General features: G+C 34.1%; 2 protein-coding genes across 2 annotated transcripts; one reads left to right on the top strand and one right to left on the bottom strand.

Annotated features, from left to right (window-relative positions):
- Positions 1-596: 596 nt before the first annotated feature.
- On the bottom strand, positions 597-4,855 carry LOC136819416 (uncharacterized). The gene is made up of 2 exons (XM_067075645.1): positions 4,558-4,855; positions 597-1,863 (listed from the first exon to the last, which is right to left on the bottom strand). The coding sequence occupies exons 1-2, from the start codon at positions 4,637-4,639 to the stop codon at positions 836-838; spliced, it is 1,110 nt and encodes a 369-aa protein (XP_066931746.1). The 5' UTR covers positions 4,640-4,855; the 3' UTR covers positions 597-835.
- Positions 4,856-11,938: 7,083 nt separating this feature from the next.
- LOC136819427 (uncharacterized) lies at positions 11,939-17,346 on the top strand. Its single transcript, XM_067075655.1, has 4 exons — positions 11,939-12,504; positions 12,987-13,249; positions 13,559-13,657; positions 14,579-17,346. Exons 1-4 carry the CDS (start codon positions 12,008-12,010, stop codon positions 14,800-14,802), a joined length of 1,083 nt encoding a protein of 360 aa, XP_066931756.1. The 5' UTR covers positions 11,939-12,007; the 3' UTR covers positions 14,803-17,346.
- The last annotated feature ends 821 nt before the right edge of the window (positions 17,347-18,167 follow it).

The raw sequence follows: 18,167 nt of genomic DNA on the forward strand, positions 1-18,167 counted from the left end.
TCACCAATGTTTTACAGACCCTCTTGATAATTAAAAGTTTTTAATCGTGAACGATAAATGCAGCAGCAGAATCATTGGCTAAGAGGAAATCCAAATTTCACGAGTTTGTAATTAAAAAAGTTAAATTTCATATCAAATTTTAATGTCAGGGACAGAGATAGAAAAAGGCTTTTTAAATGTGCGTTATCCAGCTCCGCTATAACATATCCCTGCCAGAAGTTTGAAAAATGCTAGAAACAACATCAAACGTATAGATTTACGAAACCTGGTATGACAAAAAATCATCAAACAGGAAAAATCAAACAAAATAAGAAGTGTAACGTTCGTTTTCCTTCAAAACTACAAAAGATGTAGAGATATCGTTTTCCTTAAAGAATACAAGAAATGCAGACTTATCGTTTTCCTTCAAAAATACAAGAAATACAGAGTTATCATTTTCCTTAAAAAATACGGGAGCTATATGGCGTTCGTTTTCCTTTTAAAATACCAGAAATAGAGGGTGCACTTGTATGAGAGCTTTTTCCTTATTAGTAGCATAGTATGATTACAACGATGAAAAAGTCGAATAAGTCAAATAATTCGGCTTACAAAAAATATTACCCTCGGCGTCTTGTCGTTGTCTTTTAATAAGGTTATTTATTACGTTGTAAAATATACTTTTCCAAAAATCATCATTAAAATAAAGTGCTTACTTACACGGTCAATATATCTTTTATCGGAAAACAATAAATTTTTCTTTAAACTATTTATTTCAAAAAAAAAAATTAGGAAGTGTGAAAGAGGAAAAAACCATCCCTTTTCGTCAAAAAAGAAGTCTTTTCAACTTTGGAATCTTTTAATTGTTAGATATGTTTTTAGACATACCCAACTTTTCTTTGATATATAATAATTGTCTTTCAAGGGCAGCTACCTGTTCTTTCAAATTTAAGTTACGTTGTAGCAAAGTTGATTCGCTTTGGAATAACGATTTACGTTTTTCGGTACGACTTTTACGAAATTTACGACAAGCTTCATTGTTACGTACACGTTTCGAGTCTTCACGCTCTGTTTCTGTGTTCGAATGGTAAATTCGTTTTCTACCTCTTCTTTTAGCTTGATCATTCTCGACTTTTTCTGTCTCTGAGCCTGAATCTTTAGACTCTATAGTAGATGCTAGGTCGAGTGACTTTATATTGGTAGGAGTAGGGTCAAGTGATTTTGTATTGGTAGGAGCATTATTAGTTGTATTGCAACTAGACGGCAAGTCATTTTGATTTTGTAGAATCTCATGCAACTTCTTCTTCGAAGTACAAACAATTTGAATTTTATTTTCAGTGTTCCATAAAACAATAATAGCACTACTATTAGAACCCGATAATAATTTCGGTAACCCAGTTGATGAAACTAGATTTCCAATAACCTTGGATTGTGGTTGTAGATCCGCTTTAGTGGTTTGATCTTGAATAACTGGTAACTCATCTTCAACATTAATAAAGCACTCATCATCACTCGAATTTTCTTCAGTAGTGAATTTCCCCTCAAATTCATCTTGGCCAATTTCTTCAGAGGAGAGACTTCCAATGGAGAGATTTGAATCATAACCTTCATCCTTGTTGTTCAGAGAACCACAATTTTTAATTAATAATTTTTCTTCGTTAATTACATCAATAATATCAGAAATGGAACATTTTCTCGTACGATCTGGGGAAGACATCATTTCACAGTCTTTAAATGGATTGGTCAAATTATAAAGAAAAGGATCATCTAACGAAGATGGAATGAAATCGAATTCTGTATCGAATAAAGTCGAACTTGCATAGAACTGTTCGTCAAATGATGCCTTCTCTTCTCTGATTGAATCCTGTCCCCAGACAGTTGAAGCACCTAGAGAGAAAAAAATGAACATATTGAGACAATATAAACATTTTACATTTTACACATTGATTCCCAATCTTGGGAATTTCAATTTATTCATACGGAAATTAAAAAAAATTAATTTCAGTTTCAAACAAACTTTGTGATTTTGACTTTGAGATTTAAGAGGTTTGAGATATTACATTTCACATTTGGGATTTAAATTTAAGTTAAATTATATATGCCTCAGACAAAATAAAACCGCAATGGGAAAGTGCATTTCACGAACTTAAAAGCAAAATGCAAACAACAAGGTTTGGAAAAATACCATTCCCAAGTTTGTGACAAAATATCCAAACTTTGGGATCATTACTCTGTAGCTTATGAAATGAAATGAGAAATCAAAATTACACAAGTTTGGGATTTGCGATTTAACAAAGCTCCTTTTAGCTTTTAGAATCTGTATATCCAGTAGGAGATTCAAGTATAAACTCATTGGAAAATAACATGCTTAGGCAGCATAAAAACAATCAAGCAAATTTTATTCTGCAAATGTGAATTTTACTTTCTGAATTGGGAAATGTCATTTCCGTGGGTTAGGGAAATGAAATTTCTCAAATTGTGAAATAGCATTTCCAATTTTTTCTTTAACTTTATTCAAACTCTTTAGAACATCAGAACTTTGTTCACAAACTTCAAATACATAAAATCTGAAAATATTACTTTGTAGAATCTGCATTGAAAAACCGAATTTTGGCTTTTTTCAAAATCCAATATATCTCAAAATCTACCGTCGTTTTGCATAAGATTCCCTTTCTCCAACTAAAATTCTCATGACCCCCTCCAGGGGTCATTGAAAATTTCCAGGAGGTTCTTTCCTTGCAAGCTGGCATCGATATACTTTAGGGGGTACAAACTTTCGCAAGCAGAAACTTTCGCGAGGACAAAAAATCGCGAAATTTACAACATTTACCGTAAACTGCTCTAACTTGGGACTATCTGACAAAACATGGGACGACAATTCGGCCACCATTTTACCGAACCTCCAAAGTCATTTGATTTGAGTTTAATGAACGGCGTATTAAAAAATACACGATTTCTCTTTCGCACCGAGTAGGCTTTTAAATCGAAATATGAAAAAAATGTTTAGTCGGGAACGAAGAAGAATTAAGTATGATTTTGTGGATTTAACGGAAAAATATTTTTCGTGAGCATAAACTTTTGCGAATCAAAATGTAAAATTGAGAATTTTCACATGAAAAAATGGCTTAGAGGGACAAATACATAGCTGTCAACTCTCCCGCATTGGACGGGAGACTCCCGCATGCCAACCTTTTCTCCAGCGGGAAAAAAATTCAGCCAAATCTCTCGCATTTTCAGGATTTTCTCCTGTATCTCCCGCATTTCCAAAAATTTTCCGACTTCCTGAAAAAAAATTCAGATTTCGAAAGCGGCATGGCAAAGTTTCATGAATTTGGAAAATTGAGATGAAAATTCCCCGATTTCCCGAAAGAAATTTCTGATAAAATCAGACTTCGCGGGGAAATTCCCTCGATTTCCTGATTTTCCTATTCGGAAAAATTGGATTATCGCGGAAAATTTTTCCGACTTGAAGCTCTCCCGCATTTATGCGAGGCGAAGTTGACAGCTATGCAAATACTTCTTGGATTGGCTTGAAACATTTGTCCTTTGACTTATTAGTCTTTTAGCAAGCTAAAAAGTGCCATAAAAGTTACATTTTATTCAAAGTTTGAAGTTTTACAGATTTTCTATTTTGTCAAGAATTTTCGCGACCATAGCTAAACTTTCACGAATGGCCCTTCCTAGGATTTTTAAAGACATTTATTTTCACAAAAAGGGCCAAAATTCGCAAAAATCACGAAAGTTTCTGCTCGCGAAAGTTTGTACGCCTAAACAGGCCTAAAGTACGTACCGAGAGATCGGGTAACTTGCATCAGTGGAGGCTAACATGCATAGTCCTCAAATGAAAGACTTGGCTGGTCATTAAAATACAAAGTTAAATCAAAACAAAAATGGTAGAGTAGAGCTGCAAGCGGAGCTGCGTAGTTGTATTTTAATGACCAGACAGGTCATTCAGTCTGGGAAATCCTCTCAATTGCACGCTTATGTTCCGAGGCCGTAAGCCCGCAATTGCACGGTTATCAAAATGGCAGAATTTTTAAGCGTGTAATTACACGCTTATTGAAATTGTTCTAAAACAGGGGGTAAGCGTTAAGCAAGATTGTCGGGGGACGGCCGGGTGACGGCTTTGGCGGTAAACGTGCAATTGCACGCTTTAAAATTTCCTATATTTTTGACACGCAATTCCTTCCGAAAGCTCTGTTGAATTTTAAAAAAAAGCCTAAGGCAGTTTTACTCAAAATTTATCGTAGAAGAAGATTCCGTAAAAATGGATTGCCCGTTAAACCATGCCTTCGCCCGAATTAGAGAATTCTGAACCCCTTTGAAATCCCTAAGCAATTTCAACCGGGGCGGGAGCGGGTGTAAATTATAACCATGCAATTGCACGCTTACGCCCTCGGAACATAAGCGTGCAATTGAGAGGATTTCCCAGACTGTCATTCATTTGAGGGCTATGCATGTTTGCCTCCACCTGATGCAAGTTACCGTTTGCCTCCACCTGATGCAAGTTACCCGATCTCACGGCAGTCAATTTCCAGCCCCTTTATCGCAAAATTTTACTTTCTAGAAAAATTAACTCACCCTGGTCAAAGACAATACTTGGATTCTTGGTCCAGAAGGAAAGATGATTTTTCATAAACTGAGTTGGCAAAAGTAAGTTCATTCTCCATGTCAAGTTGCATTTGTTTTTGGTTCTTCACAGTCTGCCCAGAAGGGCTATAAACACGGATTCTTGCCATATTAATCAGCTTCTAATTTCAATGTAAATCCAAAAAGTTTAAACGTGGTTTAATAAATACAATGTGTGTTCCCAGCTTCAGCAAAGTTGGGGTAAATGGGGTTGAGTTGACTGAGTATTGGTAGTATGCGTCGTCAGAATGAAAAAAAAATTATCAGCAATCAGCAACGTATCAACTTCCTCTTCACTTTGTCTCAGAGCATACCGTACTGACATTAATTAAAGCCTTTCTATTGGCTAATTTTTGATTGAGGTCACTTTCAACCAATAAGCTTTCCGTATCGCTTCAAAGTGATAGGGATTCTGAATCAGTCCGTCGTTCCAGCAACGGAGTACGTTCGACGCCTGCTTTGAGCGTGGGTCACGTGATCATAACATTCGATTACCAGGCCTTCCAAGAATCCGCATGACTTTCTTGAAAGCTCATTGGTTGATAAAAAACTCGTGACTAGGTATTGTCCAATCAAGTTAATCGCAAAGTTGAGAAACTTTAAAAAGTACTGTACTGTACTTATAACAATCCAAATGCTCCCTTGACACTCATAATCGCCAAAATCACAAAAATTCGGATATTATTGCTGAGGTAAAGGCTTTTTTTGCGGTTTTGGCGCTTTTGATTGTTAAGGAAGCGTTTGGATTGTTACGGGTAAGTATGGTACGGTACTGACTGCAAGAGATATTTTTTCAGTGTTTCCCCGATAGATGCTGGAGGAAAAAAAGAGGAAAAGGAAAGTATACTGGTACTTTTTGGCTTTTTGATGACCTAATGGCAAAAGAATTTTGTCCTTACTTAGAAAACCATCAAGAGTCATAGTTTCATTCTGTAATACACGTTTTTATGATCGATATTTTCCACCCTTGAATTGCACTTTTTTCCATAATTTATGGCGGCTGATTTATATTTTCTTGCATATATATACTAAAAAAATAATAATTTAAAAACATTGGCTGATTGGACTATTGTGAATGTTGTCTAATGATATTAAAGGAAACAAGTGTTATATTCTTTAATGTTTTTTTTTTCTTCAAAATAGACTACTCGTACTTTTAATTGTATAGACAAGAAAGGGAAGTTTTAACACTGATCCTATTCTATGTGTGTGTCCAGACGATCTCAATCGAACAGAATCGACGATCGAACCAGTCAAACCAAATCGAACGCGATCGATCGATTGAAATTCGATTGTTGAACGCAATCGAATCTCAATCGAACGTCAAAATTCTGGGTAATATTCGATTGGTTCGATTGTTGTTCGACTGGTTCGATCGATTCCGTACGATTGAGATTGTCTGGCAGTTACATCAAAATGCCTCGAAAATGTCAATATGAAAATTGCGTAATCAGAGAACGTATGTCTCGGTCATTATAAAAAGGCCGAGACAAACTTTCAATAATTGGATTGTAACATCGAGTTAAGTCTCTTTTGTTAAGTCACCAGGGGGTAAATAAAACAGACCTTGATACATTTATCGTTCGTTTCAACTTGACGATTTGTTTAAAACTCAGCCTCCTAAATATTTGGGGTAGGTAAAATATGTACAAAGAGATTCATACTTTTCCAACCCGGCGAATCTTTAAAAAAGAAGCGAACAATAAAATATAATTACCCTTTCCAAATAAACCTCTTCGGTGGCGAGCGTAGTCTACTCTGACGTAATTGTAAAATTTATGTGATGGGAGTTTGACATAGTATATAATGTAATGTTGTTTGGGAAATTATGAAGTTCTCTGGAATTTCGATTGCATTTATTCAGGTTGGTTTTTTATGACTTCTAATGGTACTTTTTCTAACGAGTTTGATTACTCTGTTCTCACACTTATGTCTTTTTTTTTCGCGTCCTTTTCCGTGATTACTTTTATTTATATTTTTAAAGACATGTAAGAAGGCATATTGATGTAACTGTCTGGCTTTATTCTTGCAGCTTCCCAACATCCAAGCTCTCAAACATCACAAGCCAAATGAAATTACTTTCGATTTCCCGTAGAAATTATGCGATGAACAATTCGGGGGTCAATGAATTGACGATCGAACGCAATTGAACGCAATCGAACATCAATCAAACGCAATCGAATATCAATCGAATCTGAAAATTGCGGTAATATTCGATTGAGATTCAATTGCGTTCGACAATAGAATTTCAATCGGTCGATTGCGTTCGATTTGGTTCGACTGGTTCGATCGTCGATTCCGTTCGATTGAGATCGTCTGGGTGTGTGTTTGGATATAGCTGTTTGGGCGAATGCTTGAATATTCCTTTAGGCAAGTGTCATGGTCTATACCGTGAAGTTGGGCAACTTGCATCAGTGGAGGGAAACTTGCATAGCCATCAAATGACTGACCAAATCAAAGCAGCAAAATTTCAAAACAAATGATCTACGCAGCTCCGCTTGCAGCCCTACTCTACCATTTTTGGTTTGGTTTAATTTTGTATTTTAATGACCATTTGAGGGCTACCGTGAGTGGTCCTAAATCCGATAGCCCTGCCTAAATCCGACGTGGTCTTTCAAAGATACAAACTAAAGTAAAAAAAACCTTTTGCTGTGACGCAACGAAAATACCAAAGTGTCAACTAAACTGGGAAATTTGATACAGTAAACCAGTTGAACCAAATAATTAACAATAATTGCTTCTTATACGAAACATAATTTTTTTTGCAATATGTCAAACATCATAAATGATAATAAAAGGTAATTACATTCAGACTTTTACAACTCACACTTTTTAATTACATTATTGACATTTTGACATTATAGCCATCTTGTTAGATGTTTTGAATTTGTTTTGAGAATTCTTGCAATAGTTTTTCGTTCAACTTGGAGAAGGAGTGTTTGTAAACATAGAATTTTTTTTCATAACCTTTATTTAGGGGGTCAGAATTAGGCAGGGCTGTCGGATTTAGGACCACTCACGGTATGTATGCATGTTAGCCTCCACTGATGCAAGTTACCCGATCTCACGGTAATCGTTTGGGAGAACGTGACAGTTTTTGTCTTTTGAATAGCTAACTTACTCCAACAGAAACTTTATAATGATAATGTCATACCGTCAGTCAGGCACATCCTGGCAAATGAACAGGGTTAGCATTTGCATGGGGTATTCGTCACCCAGTGTAAATGAGATAGGATGTCTCAGGCTAAAAGCGTGAAAATGAATAAAAATGAACTTCAAACTGAAAATGGGAAAAAAGGAAGAAAACTGGGAACTTTATTTTTTCGTTAAAAGTTTCTTCAATCTTCGAAGACAAAATTGACCCATGGAAAAAAAATTTCATCTATGCAGTTCTTTGAAATGAAGCAAAATATTTCCAACCCCGGTTCAATTGTGTGGGGTATTCAGTGCTATTACATCACTTTTGTTTTCGACCCCTTGCATTTGCCACCAATCGCAAGTGAAAAATACCTCGTTCATTTGCCAGGATGTGCCTGACTGACCGTCAACTGCTCTAACTTTGGACTATCTGACAAAAAATGGGACGGCAATTCGGCCACCATTTCACCAAACTCCAGACCGAACCTCCAAAGTCATTTGATTTGAGTTAATGAGCGGCGTATTAAAAAATACACGATTTCTCTTTCGCACCGAGTAGGCTTTTAAATCGAAATATGAAACAAATCCGTAGTGGAACACACGCGAATGTCTGGAACGAAGAAAGAAAGAAAGTATGATTGATAAACTTGGTGGAGTTATCAAAACAAATTTGTTGTCAAAGAGATTTAACAGTAAGTGAAAATACAGGCAAGATATCAAACAGTCCCATGTTTCAACCAATTGTCCCAAGTTAGAGCAGTTGACGGTATGACCAGACGGTGTCAATCAAACTAAACAAATGCCGAATCTAATGAACACAATTGAATAATTGCAATTTGAGAATGGCTGGGATAATTTTAATTTACAGTATATAATATGGAGGTTAGTTAATAGTCATTTACGGAGAACGCAACATTTTTTTGAATAACAAATTATTCCAGCCAGTACAAAAGGGATAAATTAACTTTGACGTTATCATTTAAAACATTTCTGCTGGAGTACTTAGTTTTTTTAAAAGACCATCACGTTCTTTTAAGTGAAAATACAGGACAGATTGTCAACAGTCCCATGTTTTGACCAATCGTCCCAAGTTAGAGCAGTTGACGTTAAGACTGTCATCAGTACAGATCAGTAATTAAAAATGCAAAGTTAAGTTTAGATAAAAGGAAGAAAGTTAGGGATTTATAGGGTTTAAAGTAACAAAGAAATTAGAGAAGAAAGTTATGGCGGAATAGAGTTCAAGTAACAAAGAAATTAGAGAAGAAAATTACAGATTAATAAAGTTCGAAGCAACGAAGAAATTAGAGGAGCAAGTTACGGAGGAATAAAGTTCAAGTAACAAAGAAATTAGAGAAGAAGGTTATAGAGGAATAGAGTTCAAGTAACAAAGAAATTAAAGAAGAAAGTTTTGGATTTAAGGAACTAGTAATAAAATATATTGGTCATGAAAAACGGAACGTCACGTCACTCAAATATCATGGTTGGTTATTTTCACAAATTCCGGTTTATTCTGGTCGGTTTTAACTGATAACTGACCACTATTTCGATCACTGAAATTTGAAGAGGAAACTATTTTAACTCAAAACTAAGATATCTTAATAATTTGTATTGTAAGTTGGTCTAATGTGTTGACATCCTTCTTCTAATTCCTTCACTCTTCTTAAGAGATGAGAATAAAGGAAGGTTGGAATCACTGATTATATCTCAGCTTGGCAGCCAAGGTAAAAAACATCTTTTTTCAGTCAGTGATTAAGTTTGACTTTACTTTTATTCCTATCTCCAAAGAAGGGTGATGGAATTAAATGAGGGATGTCAGCATCAGACCAAGTTACGGTAGTAATCATTTAAAAAAGTTAATTTTCCCAATAGTCAATTAAATTTGAAACTAATCTCTGCTCTAATGGACACTGTCATTTAAATGGTACAAAAAATAGCTGTTTTTGCACCATCTTTACACCCCTGACTAGTTTTGAAAATTAAAGACTCGTAAATGTCTACTAGGCCCTACACTGATACGTGTGGTTAAGTTAAAAGGTCCGTTTTTGGACCCATGCTGGTCCCGTAACTGTAAAAGATATACTTAATGAACTGCGGTCCTAAAAAGGACAATGAATTGTCCTAACTGAAAGGATAATGTGTTATCCAAGATCATTAAGTCTTGATAGGGTGCTCCGATCAAGTCGAAATTTAGTACACATGAAGAACCTTATCCTACAACAAGATTCCAATTATAAAATCTTGTAAAAAGGTCCAAAAATGGACAATAAACTGTCCTAGATGTTGTAAAGTATGGGCAATTAATTGTCATCAAAGTCAACTTTAAAACAAAAATTCATTCAAGATCCTCTCAGATCAGGCTCTAAATATCTCAAACATAAGATGATTAAAATGAAAATCGTTGAACGGCCCCTCTGATGGACAATCTGTTGTCCTAAAGGCAAATGTATTTAAATTAACCACTTTTTGTGCTCTAACGCTAGGGATTCAACCATTTTTATCTTTTCCAAAATAGTGCCAAAACTATTAGCTATAAACTAAAATTTTGCACAAAACTGTATGAATGGTTTCCAATTAAAGTCTGTCTCGAAATAATTTGCAGCTGGAGAAAAAAATGGCTGTAACTTTTGATAGAATTCGAATCAAGTTGCGATTTTGTGCTCGTTAAAAAGATATTCGTGAGTGGAATATTATCAAGTAGAAAAATTGAGAAAAAAAAGGAAAATGAAAATGAAAAATGAAGAAGAAAAAAATCAACTTTTTGTAGAAGTATGGTATAATTACCATTTTCACAGGAGTGATTCTTCAATCTTAGATCATCATCACTGTCAAAAAATTTTTCAAAAATATTCATTCAATCAAAAGATATCAAACAAAGTTTATTGCTGGTTGATCGACAAAAGGCTGTTTTTTTGTCGTTTTTTACCAGTTTTTACTATTTTATAGAGTCAACCAGCAATAAACTTTCTTTGATATCTTTTGATTGAATGAATATTTTTGAAAATTTTTTTGACAGTGATGATGATCTAAGATTGAAGAATCACTCCTGTGAAAATGGTAATTATACCAAATTTCTAAAAAAAGTTGATTTTTTTCTTCTTCATTTTTCATTTTCATTTTCCTTTTTTTTCTCAATTTTTTTACTTGATAATATTCCACTCACGAATATCATTTTAACAAGCACTTAATCGCAACTTGATTCGAACTCTATCAAAAGTTACAGCCATTTTTGTCTCCAGCTGCAAATTATTTTGAGACAGACTTTAGTGTCCATATAACAAATTTTGGTTATTCGGGCCCAAAAAGGACTTTTTGTAAAATATAACAGTTAAAGTATGGACAATTAATTGTCCTAAATATGGACCATTTAACCTATAACTGACTCTAAAACAGCTACAGCTGATACTATTATACCCCAAATCATGATAAAAACTTGAGGGATAAGTCAAAACAGGCCATTAAATTGACAAAATGCTGTCTTGTAGTTGCGGTAAAAATAGATTGACTATGGAGCTTTTAGATATCATTTGCAGGACAATTTTTTGTCTAACTTTGGACCCTTTTACATTCAAACTAATTTAGTATTTCTTAGTTTATATTCTTACAGTATAAATTAGGAGAGTTGTTCCACTCTTTTTTATTATAGCTCTACCTTTCCTCTTTTGAAGAGCTAAAAGACAACAATTTGTCCAAAAATGGACCTTTTATCTGCCCATTTTACTTTTCACATTACAGGTTTTATGTTTAACCATAGTGTTTTTGTGTTAAAGATCACTTGATAGTTTCAGTTTTGAGCACTTTCATAATTTAGATACTAAAACTAATGTAAAATTAAGGACAACTTTATTGTCCTATTTTGGGACCCAAGAACGTAAAAAGTGGGCATTTTTACTATTAGGAGTTAAAACAACCATTCAGCTTTAGTTTAAACTAGGTTTGGTATAGACTAAGCTTAAATGGCCCTTTTTAGGAAAATCTTTTTGTCTGGACAACAAATTAGCCATATTTGGGCCATTTAACCCCCTGGAGTGATTTTAACCATCTTTTACCCTTTCTAATGTTAATATAGAGGTTTTCTGAGATTTTCCCTAATTTTTGATGTAATTTGGGCAAGTTATTACAAAAACCTTATTTAAGCCATTTTTGGCATGGTGCATGATTTGTACCATTTAAATGACAGTGTCATAATCGGCAAAATTTTTGTTTTATTTTAGTATCTGTGATGATTAGAAATTTATTGAAAATGTTATAAGATCTTTTAAAAATCATGTCTGAAATGCAGCAAATACCTCGTTTAATAAACTACCCCACCCATGAGCATCCTTTGGAACTGACAGAAGGGATAAAAATCTATCCACAATACAATGGATCTTGGAAATGTGATAATTGTGAGTTGGATAAAACAAACGGTGAGAAACCATATCATTGTCAACCCTGTCAATTTGATCTTTGCATTAATTGTGCACTCCCTATAAGACATTTAAGACACCCTTCACATCAGTTGTATAGGGCGAACATGAAAAATGTATACCCTCAGTACCATGGACAATGGCGCTGTGATGGTTGTGATGTAACCAGAGGACCAGAATTGGCATATCATTGTTTCCATGATCAATTTGATATTTGTGATCGGTGTGTCCAAGGGCAGAATCTTCCTATCCATCAACATCCATTGAAACCTGTTGATGCCGCAAAACTTTATGATAATGCACCGGGCTGGTGGGCTTGTGATTGCTGTAAACGACATGGAACTGAAATTGGATCGTAAGTTTTTGGTTTCTGATTAGGACTGAAAGGTTCAGTGTTGATCTCTCTTACTATTTCATTTTGTCTTCAACCATCACCACACCTAAGGGCTCAATCTCAAAATTATCAAAGTTGTGTCCAATTTTTGAGATTTAGATTACAACCATTTTCTTTTTATTGAATGCTTTATAGCAGCGCTTTATTACAATACTTTTCATACATTTTCTAAGACACTTATTTTGAGATTGAACCCACAGTCAATAATTAATAAATAATATTAATTTAAAAATGTTTTCCCTTGAAATTGAGTTTAGTTCTTTTTAAGAGTACAAAAACAAATACACTTTTCTGGTTAGTAAGCTATTTTGGTTGTGTGAAATATTTTTCTGTTTCAGGAAATTCTCATGGCACTGTGCACTTTGTAAATTTGACTGCTGATCTGATTGTCATTGTGAGTGTTATTAAAAGTTAATGAAAGACAATTTATTTTTCATTTTCAGGAGATTCTCTTGGCATTGTGCTCTTTGTGAGTTTGACTGCTGTGTTGATTGTTTAGCGGAACGGAAAACTCCTCAACATGAACATCCAGTTCATTTAACAGATCCAATGAAAGTCTATGGACAAAATGGTAGTTGGAGCTGTCGTGAATGCAGAAAACAATTTACTACAGAAAACCCTGAACCAAATAGGGGAAGACCTTACCATTGTTTTGATTGTGGTTATGATATTTGTCATGAGTGTATATCTCCGGCCCTACATAATGGTCAGTTGAATTACCTTATAAAAACATTTTATCTTATTTGCCCACTCTTTGTGTCACAATTATTCTGTTGTTAGACAAATACAAAAATAATTTTTTCAAACAGCTAACACAACTTCTTGACATTCTTAAATGCAGGCTTAGCAAATTTGCCACTGCTGTGATCTTTTGTTGGTCAATAGTAATTGAAACAATCCAAATATAGCAATGCCTTGCGTTGAAAGGACCTCAAAGTAATCAAGATAACCACTAGATGCTGTTTTGCAATACTTTGCCAGTTCAGTTTCTTATAATGTGATTGTTGTTTTTTAGATGGTGGAGATATTCCAATGGATCCAGGACTGAGAGCAACCTATGCACATAATACACCATCTGCTAGAGTTACTTCTAGACCTCATCAGCCCCCAACTGGTAACTCGCTTAAGTTCTTATGTAGTTGTCCCTATGTTGATGGTATTTTTAATTTAAGATTTAAAAAAGTGTTCCTTTTTCTCTGTTGGGGAAAAATTAGCCCCAGACTCAAAATTTCAGAAAAAAAAGTCTTACCTTAACATAAAATTTTAGAGTCTGGTGCAACTAAAACAGTATGGTACAGTTTGAATGACACAATCTGCGAGTGAACCCTTGTTGACAGAATCTCAAAACTTTGGAAACCCAGCCAGACACACATAATTACTTACCATAAATCCTCTTTTACAAACTCAAAAGCCTTTCAAAACTACTTTAAACTACATCCAAACTTCAGCCACATTCATAAAGGCTCCTTTCCATCAGCCATTTTGTTTTAGAAATGAACCTGTGTTTTCATTTTCATTTGTTTATCTTTTTTTGCAATGTCAGCTTTTTCCATAAATCGAAAAATTCTGCTCAGTGACTAGGCGAGTAGAGAGTAGACTTTTAAATCAAGACAAGGGGAGGGAAAAAGTTAGATGCTATAGAATATATCAAGGTGAGAAATGAATTTAGACTTCACTGGTGAAAATTCAACTCAAAAGAACTTGGAATCCTTGTTTTGAAGGGGGGGGGGTACAGATAGACTTTTGACCTACTCTTTTGGATGTTTATCAATCTTATTGATAATTTTGTGTAGTTGAGCAATTTTAGCCAAATATATTACTCAAATCATTCAAATTTCTTGTTTAACTTTAGGCCCCTTTATTTCAAAATTCTCAATAAATTACTAACCAGCTAGCTGAACTGAAATTGTGGAAACTATTATATTATATTTCAAGTCATTATTATCATTTTGTGGAACTCTGAATGCTTTGCCTAGCATAGCTGAGCATAGAGAGGTAAATGCTCAAATTGTTAATAAAACATAATTTGATTTAGAGATTTTGGTTGACGATGATGATGATGTCAACATTGAAAATCTTGATGAATCAGAAAGATGTGTCATTTGTTGTTCCAGACGTAAAAATGCAACCATTGTTCACGGAAACACTGGTCATGTTTGCTGTTGTATATCATGTGCTAACACTATGCAACAGAGAGGCGACAACTGTCCCATTTGCAGGGCACCAATTGATCTTGTAATTAAGCAATTTAATTCTTGAATGGGAATTGTCAAGATTGTATACAATGGTGCACTATCTCTATCTATCCAAAATGTAATATGATGCAATTCTCCAAAAAAAGGAAAATTCAGATGCAGGTTGATTTTAATATGGCGGAATACAGGGCTTAGATTTTTTCCATGTGCTCAAATAAAACTTAAATTAAATCTAATGATTTGAGGTCCTTTTCTATTTTCTTATTAGAATGTTAGGAGAATGAAAGGGCCATCTCCTATCAATAATTTAATTGATAAAGAGCAGATTTGGCCTTTTGCTTGCAAACAGGAGATTTATTTCAGGAGTAACTCCTTTAAATATTTTGCGATAACAGTGATGATGTCAATGCGATAACAGTAATGATGTCAATGCTCAAAAAAGATTGTAGCTAAATGGTGACATAATGATTTTTTGTTTTTTAGCAGTTGAGATATCAGGGATTAGAATCAAGCCTTAAAAACAAAGGATTTATTGTTAAAAATGAACATAATCTCAAGCATGATATTAGCCTCACTTAGGGGGAGGCCACTGACTGGCTTAGGTAAAAAACATTACAAACAATACATTGTTTAAATCGTAACTTCAAATTTCAAATATTTTTTAGTTCAAACCTTTTACCCCCTGAACTGATTATAATAGACAAAACAATAAGAGTTAACTGAGAAGAGATACCATGAATATGTTTTTGTCTATCTTGCATTTGTGATGTGTGCCGTAAGTTGGTCTAATGTTGACATCCCTCTTCTAATTTTGACATCCTTCTTTAGAAATAGGAATAATAAGAAGGTCTGACTCACTGATGGACTTCTCAACTGATTGCTAATCAAAGAAAATTAGTTTCAGTCAGCGATTCCGACTTTCCTATTATTCCTATCTCTAAAGAAGGGTGACGAAATTAGAAGAGGGATGTTGACATTATACAGGGCCGCGCCACCGGGGGGGCCGGGGGGGCCATGGCCCCTCCACTTTTTTGCAAAGCAAAATAAAAAATTTCTCTTCACCTAATAATCTTTTTCTTTTCTGTGCGCGTGCCAATAAAAACGTTAGAACCTTTCTAAGAGGGGACAGATGGACACTTAAATAAGTCTAATTATACTATTTTTTTTAAAAAAAACAAACTTAACAGTTTTCTTTCAGAAAATCTGAACAAAAAGGAAGCTGTTTTAGCCAAATAAGACAGGTCAAAATCGAAAATTTTCCGGACCGTCGGCGCAAACCATGGTTGCGCCTCCTTAGTCACTATATTTTTGTTGGCCCCCTCACTTTCAAAATTGTGGCGCGGGCCCTGACTGTAAGTTGGTATATATACCAACTTACAGTATGGTAAAGTATATTTTTAATACCCTTCTTATAAGTACTTAATTGTCTTTAGCATTTGTATATGAATTTAAAAGACAAGTTGAATCAGTGTAATTAGTGTTTCTAACTTAAAATTGTAAGATGGTTGACCTTTTCTTGCAGTAGAGAAGGCTCCAATCTCTAAATCATTAGCAAAGTAAAAGAAAATTAGTTTTCTGAGACACTTATTTTGAGATTGGACCTTTTGCCTCAACGGCAGCAAAATGTGAGATACCTTCTGTGCACTCACAAAACACTTAAAGCCATCTGATATATTGATGTTTAATTAAATATTTCATTTTCTTTAGCTTTTAAAAGTTACAACCATCTTTTTATGCTTTCCCTAATCTGGAAAGTTTTTTAAGTAAAATCTGGTAAAATATGCATTTGTATTTCTGCCGTGATCTGACAAAAGTCGCTTACTTCTTTTTATAGCCTGAAAAATGAATATTGCTTGCAATATTTTGCAGTTTATTTTCTGACAAAAAGAAGTAACTTTAAAATTTTTAGCTTGAAATAGCTTGAGTAGAGTAAAACTTGTGTAGATTTTTCTAAAATCAAGATGTTTTTAAACTCCTTTTAACTCCTTCCTTTTAAATATTATAAACTATTCTAGGGTTTGGTCTTTCACAATCAGCAAAAGTTTTGATCTTAAAACAATACTTTTAATCTTGAATAAGGTCAACTCGTTTATGTAATTATCTCAAAATAAGAAAAATGCAGTTACTTCCTTTTGTCAGATCAAGGCAGATTTGCAATATGGTTAGTTATAAGAAATAATGAAGTTTGTACGATACAAAAATCCTCGTTTTTTTTCTTTGTCTTCTCTTGTAACTTTCAGTCATGGGGTTTAAATTTTATGTGTTTAATTTTATTTACATTTATTCATTTTTTATTTCAATTTTTTAAAACATTTTTGTAAGGCATTAGTATTAAGCACTATGCTCAGATTGTTTAATACACAGTAAAGTAAATTCAATGATTCAAATTTGAAAAAATTGAATGTTCTGAGTTGAAGTAAAATTTTAATATGATTTTTCTTTCATGTTTTCGAACAACAATCATTTGAGTAGTAGCTTCATTTTCAATATTCTGGATGCCTTAAAATATTTTATTTTTAAAACAAGCATCATGGCACAATTTTTTTGTAACATAAGCATGGCGTTGTAATTTCTATATGTTTATTAATTATACATTGTTATATTGTTATATTCATAATCTATTGCTTTTTAAATCTTATCTTTACCTAGTGCTTTGGGCTTTCCAACTTTGTTGCTTTTAGAAAACTTTAATGCTTATTCTTAGAAAATTAATTTTTAAGATTCCTTACTGCGGAGTATTTTAGGGTACCTGATTTCGAAAACCTTCTCCTACTCCCATCAGGGCTACTACAATGGTTGTCTCTCAGATCCCTTTCAAGATGGTGCCATTGCATATTTCATCCAATAAGATTTAGTCATTTCAATGTGAAAACAAGTATTATTGTTTAACTGACAATCAATGTTGAAAATAAGCCTTCCAAATTAAAGATCAGTCTGGTTTCTTGAAATGTGACAAAAAAACTCACCCAGTTGACCGTAAAATTATTTTATACTTTTTTAGATTTTTTTTATGTACTCTGATGTACTCTGATGTACTCTACCTCTACCTAAAAAATTAAAGTACAAATCTTATGGTAAAATATGAGTGTCACGTTAAGCATTGAGCAGATATACATTGTCTTAGAATTTCTCTCTTCTCGCTGTTTAGTATTTCACAAGAACAGGACAACAATTCACTCTTTATTCTCTTTCACACGCTTCTACACGCAATAAAAGGGCTGAAATTTTTTGATAAGTTACCCGGTCCCCCCTTAGTGCGTACGTATTAGTTGGACAGCCCCTAAATTGCATGTGCTTGTTTGGTGTGTTGTCGTTAATTTTTCTTATAGAAAGAGAAAAATATCTGCGATTTAAACACACATGAAATCAAGCAAAAGCATTTTTAAAAAGAAATGATAAATGAAAACAAAAGTGAAAGTAAAAATCACA

This window comes from Clytia hemisphaerica, unplaced genomic scaffold (assembly GCF_902728285.1).
Source record: "Clytia hemisphaerica strain Z4C2 unplaced genomic scaffold, Clytia hemisphaerica genome assembly, whole genome shotgun sequence".
Lineage (NCBI taxonomy): Eukaryota > Metazoa > Cnidaria > Hydrozoa > Leptothecata > Clytiidae > Clytia > Clytia hemisphaerica.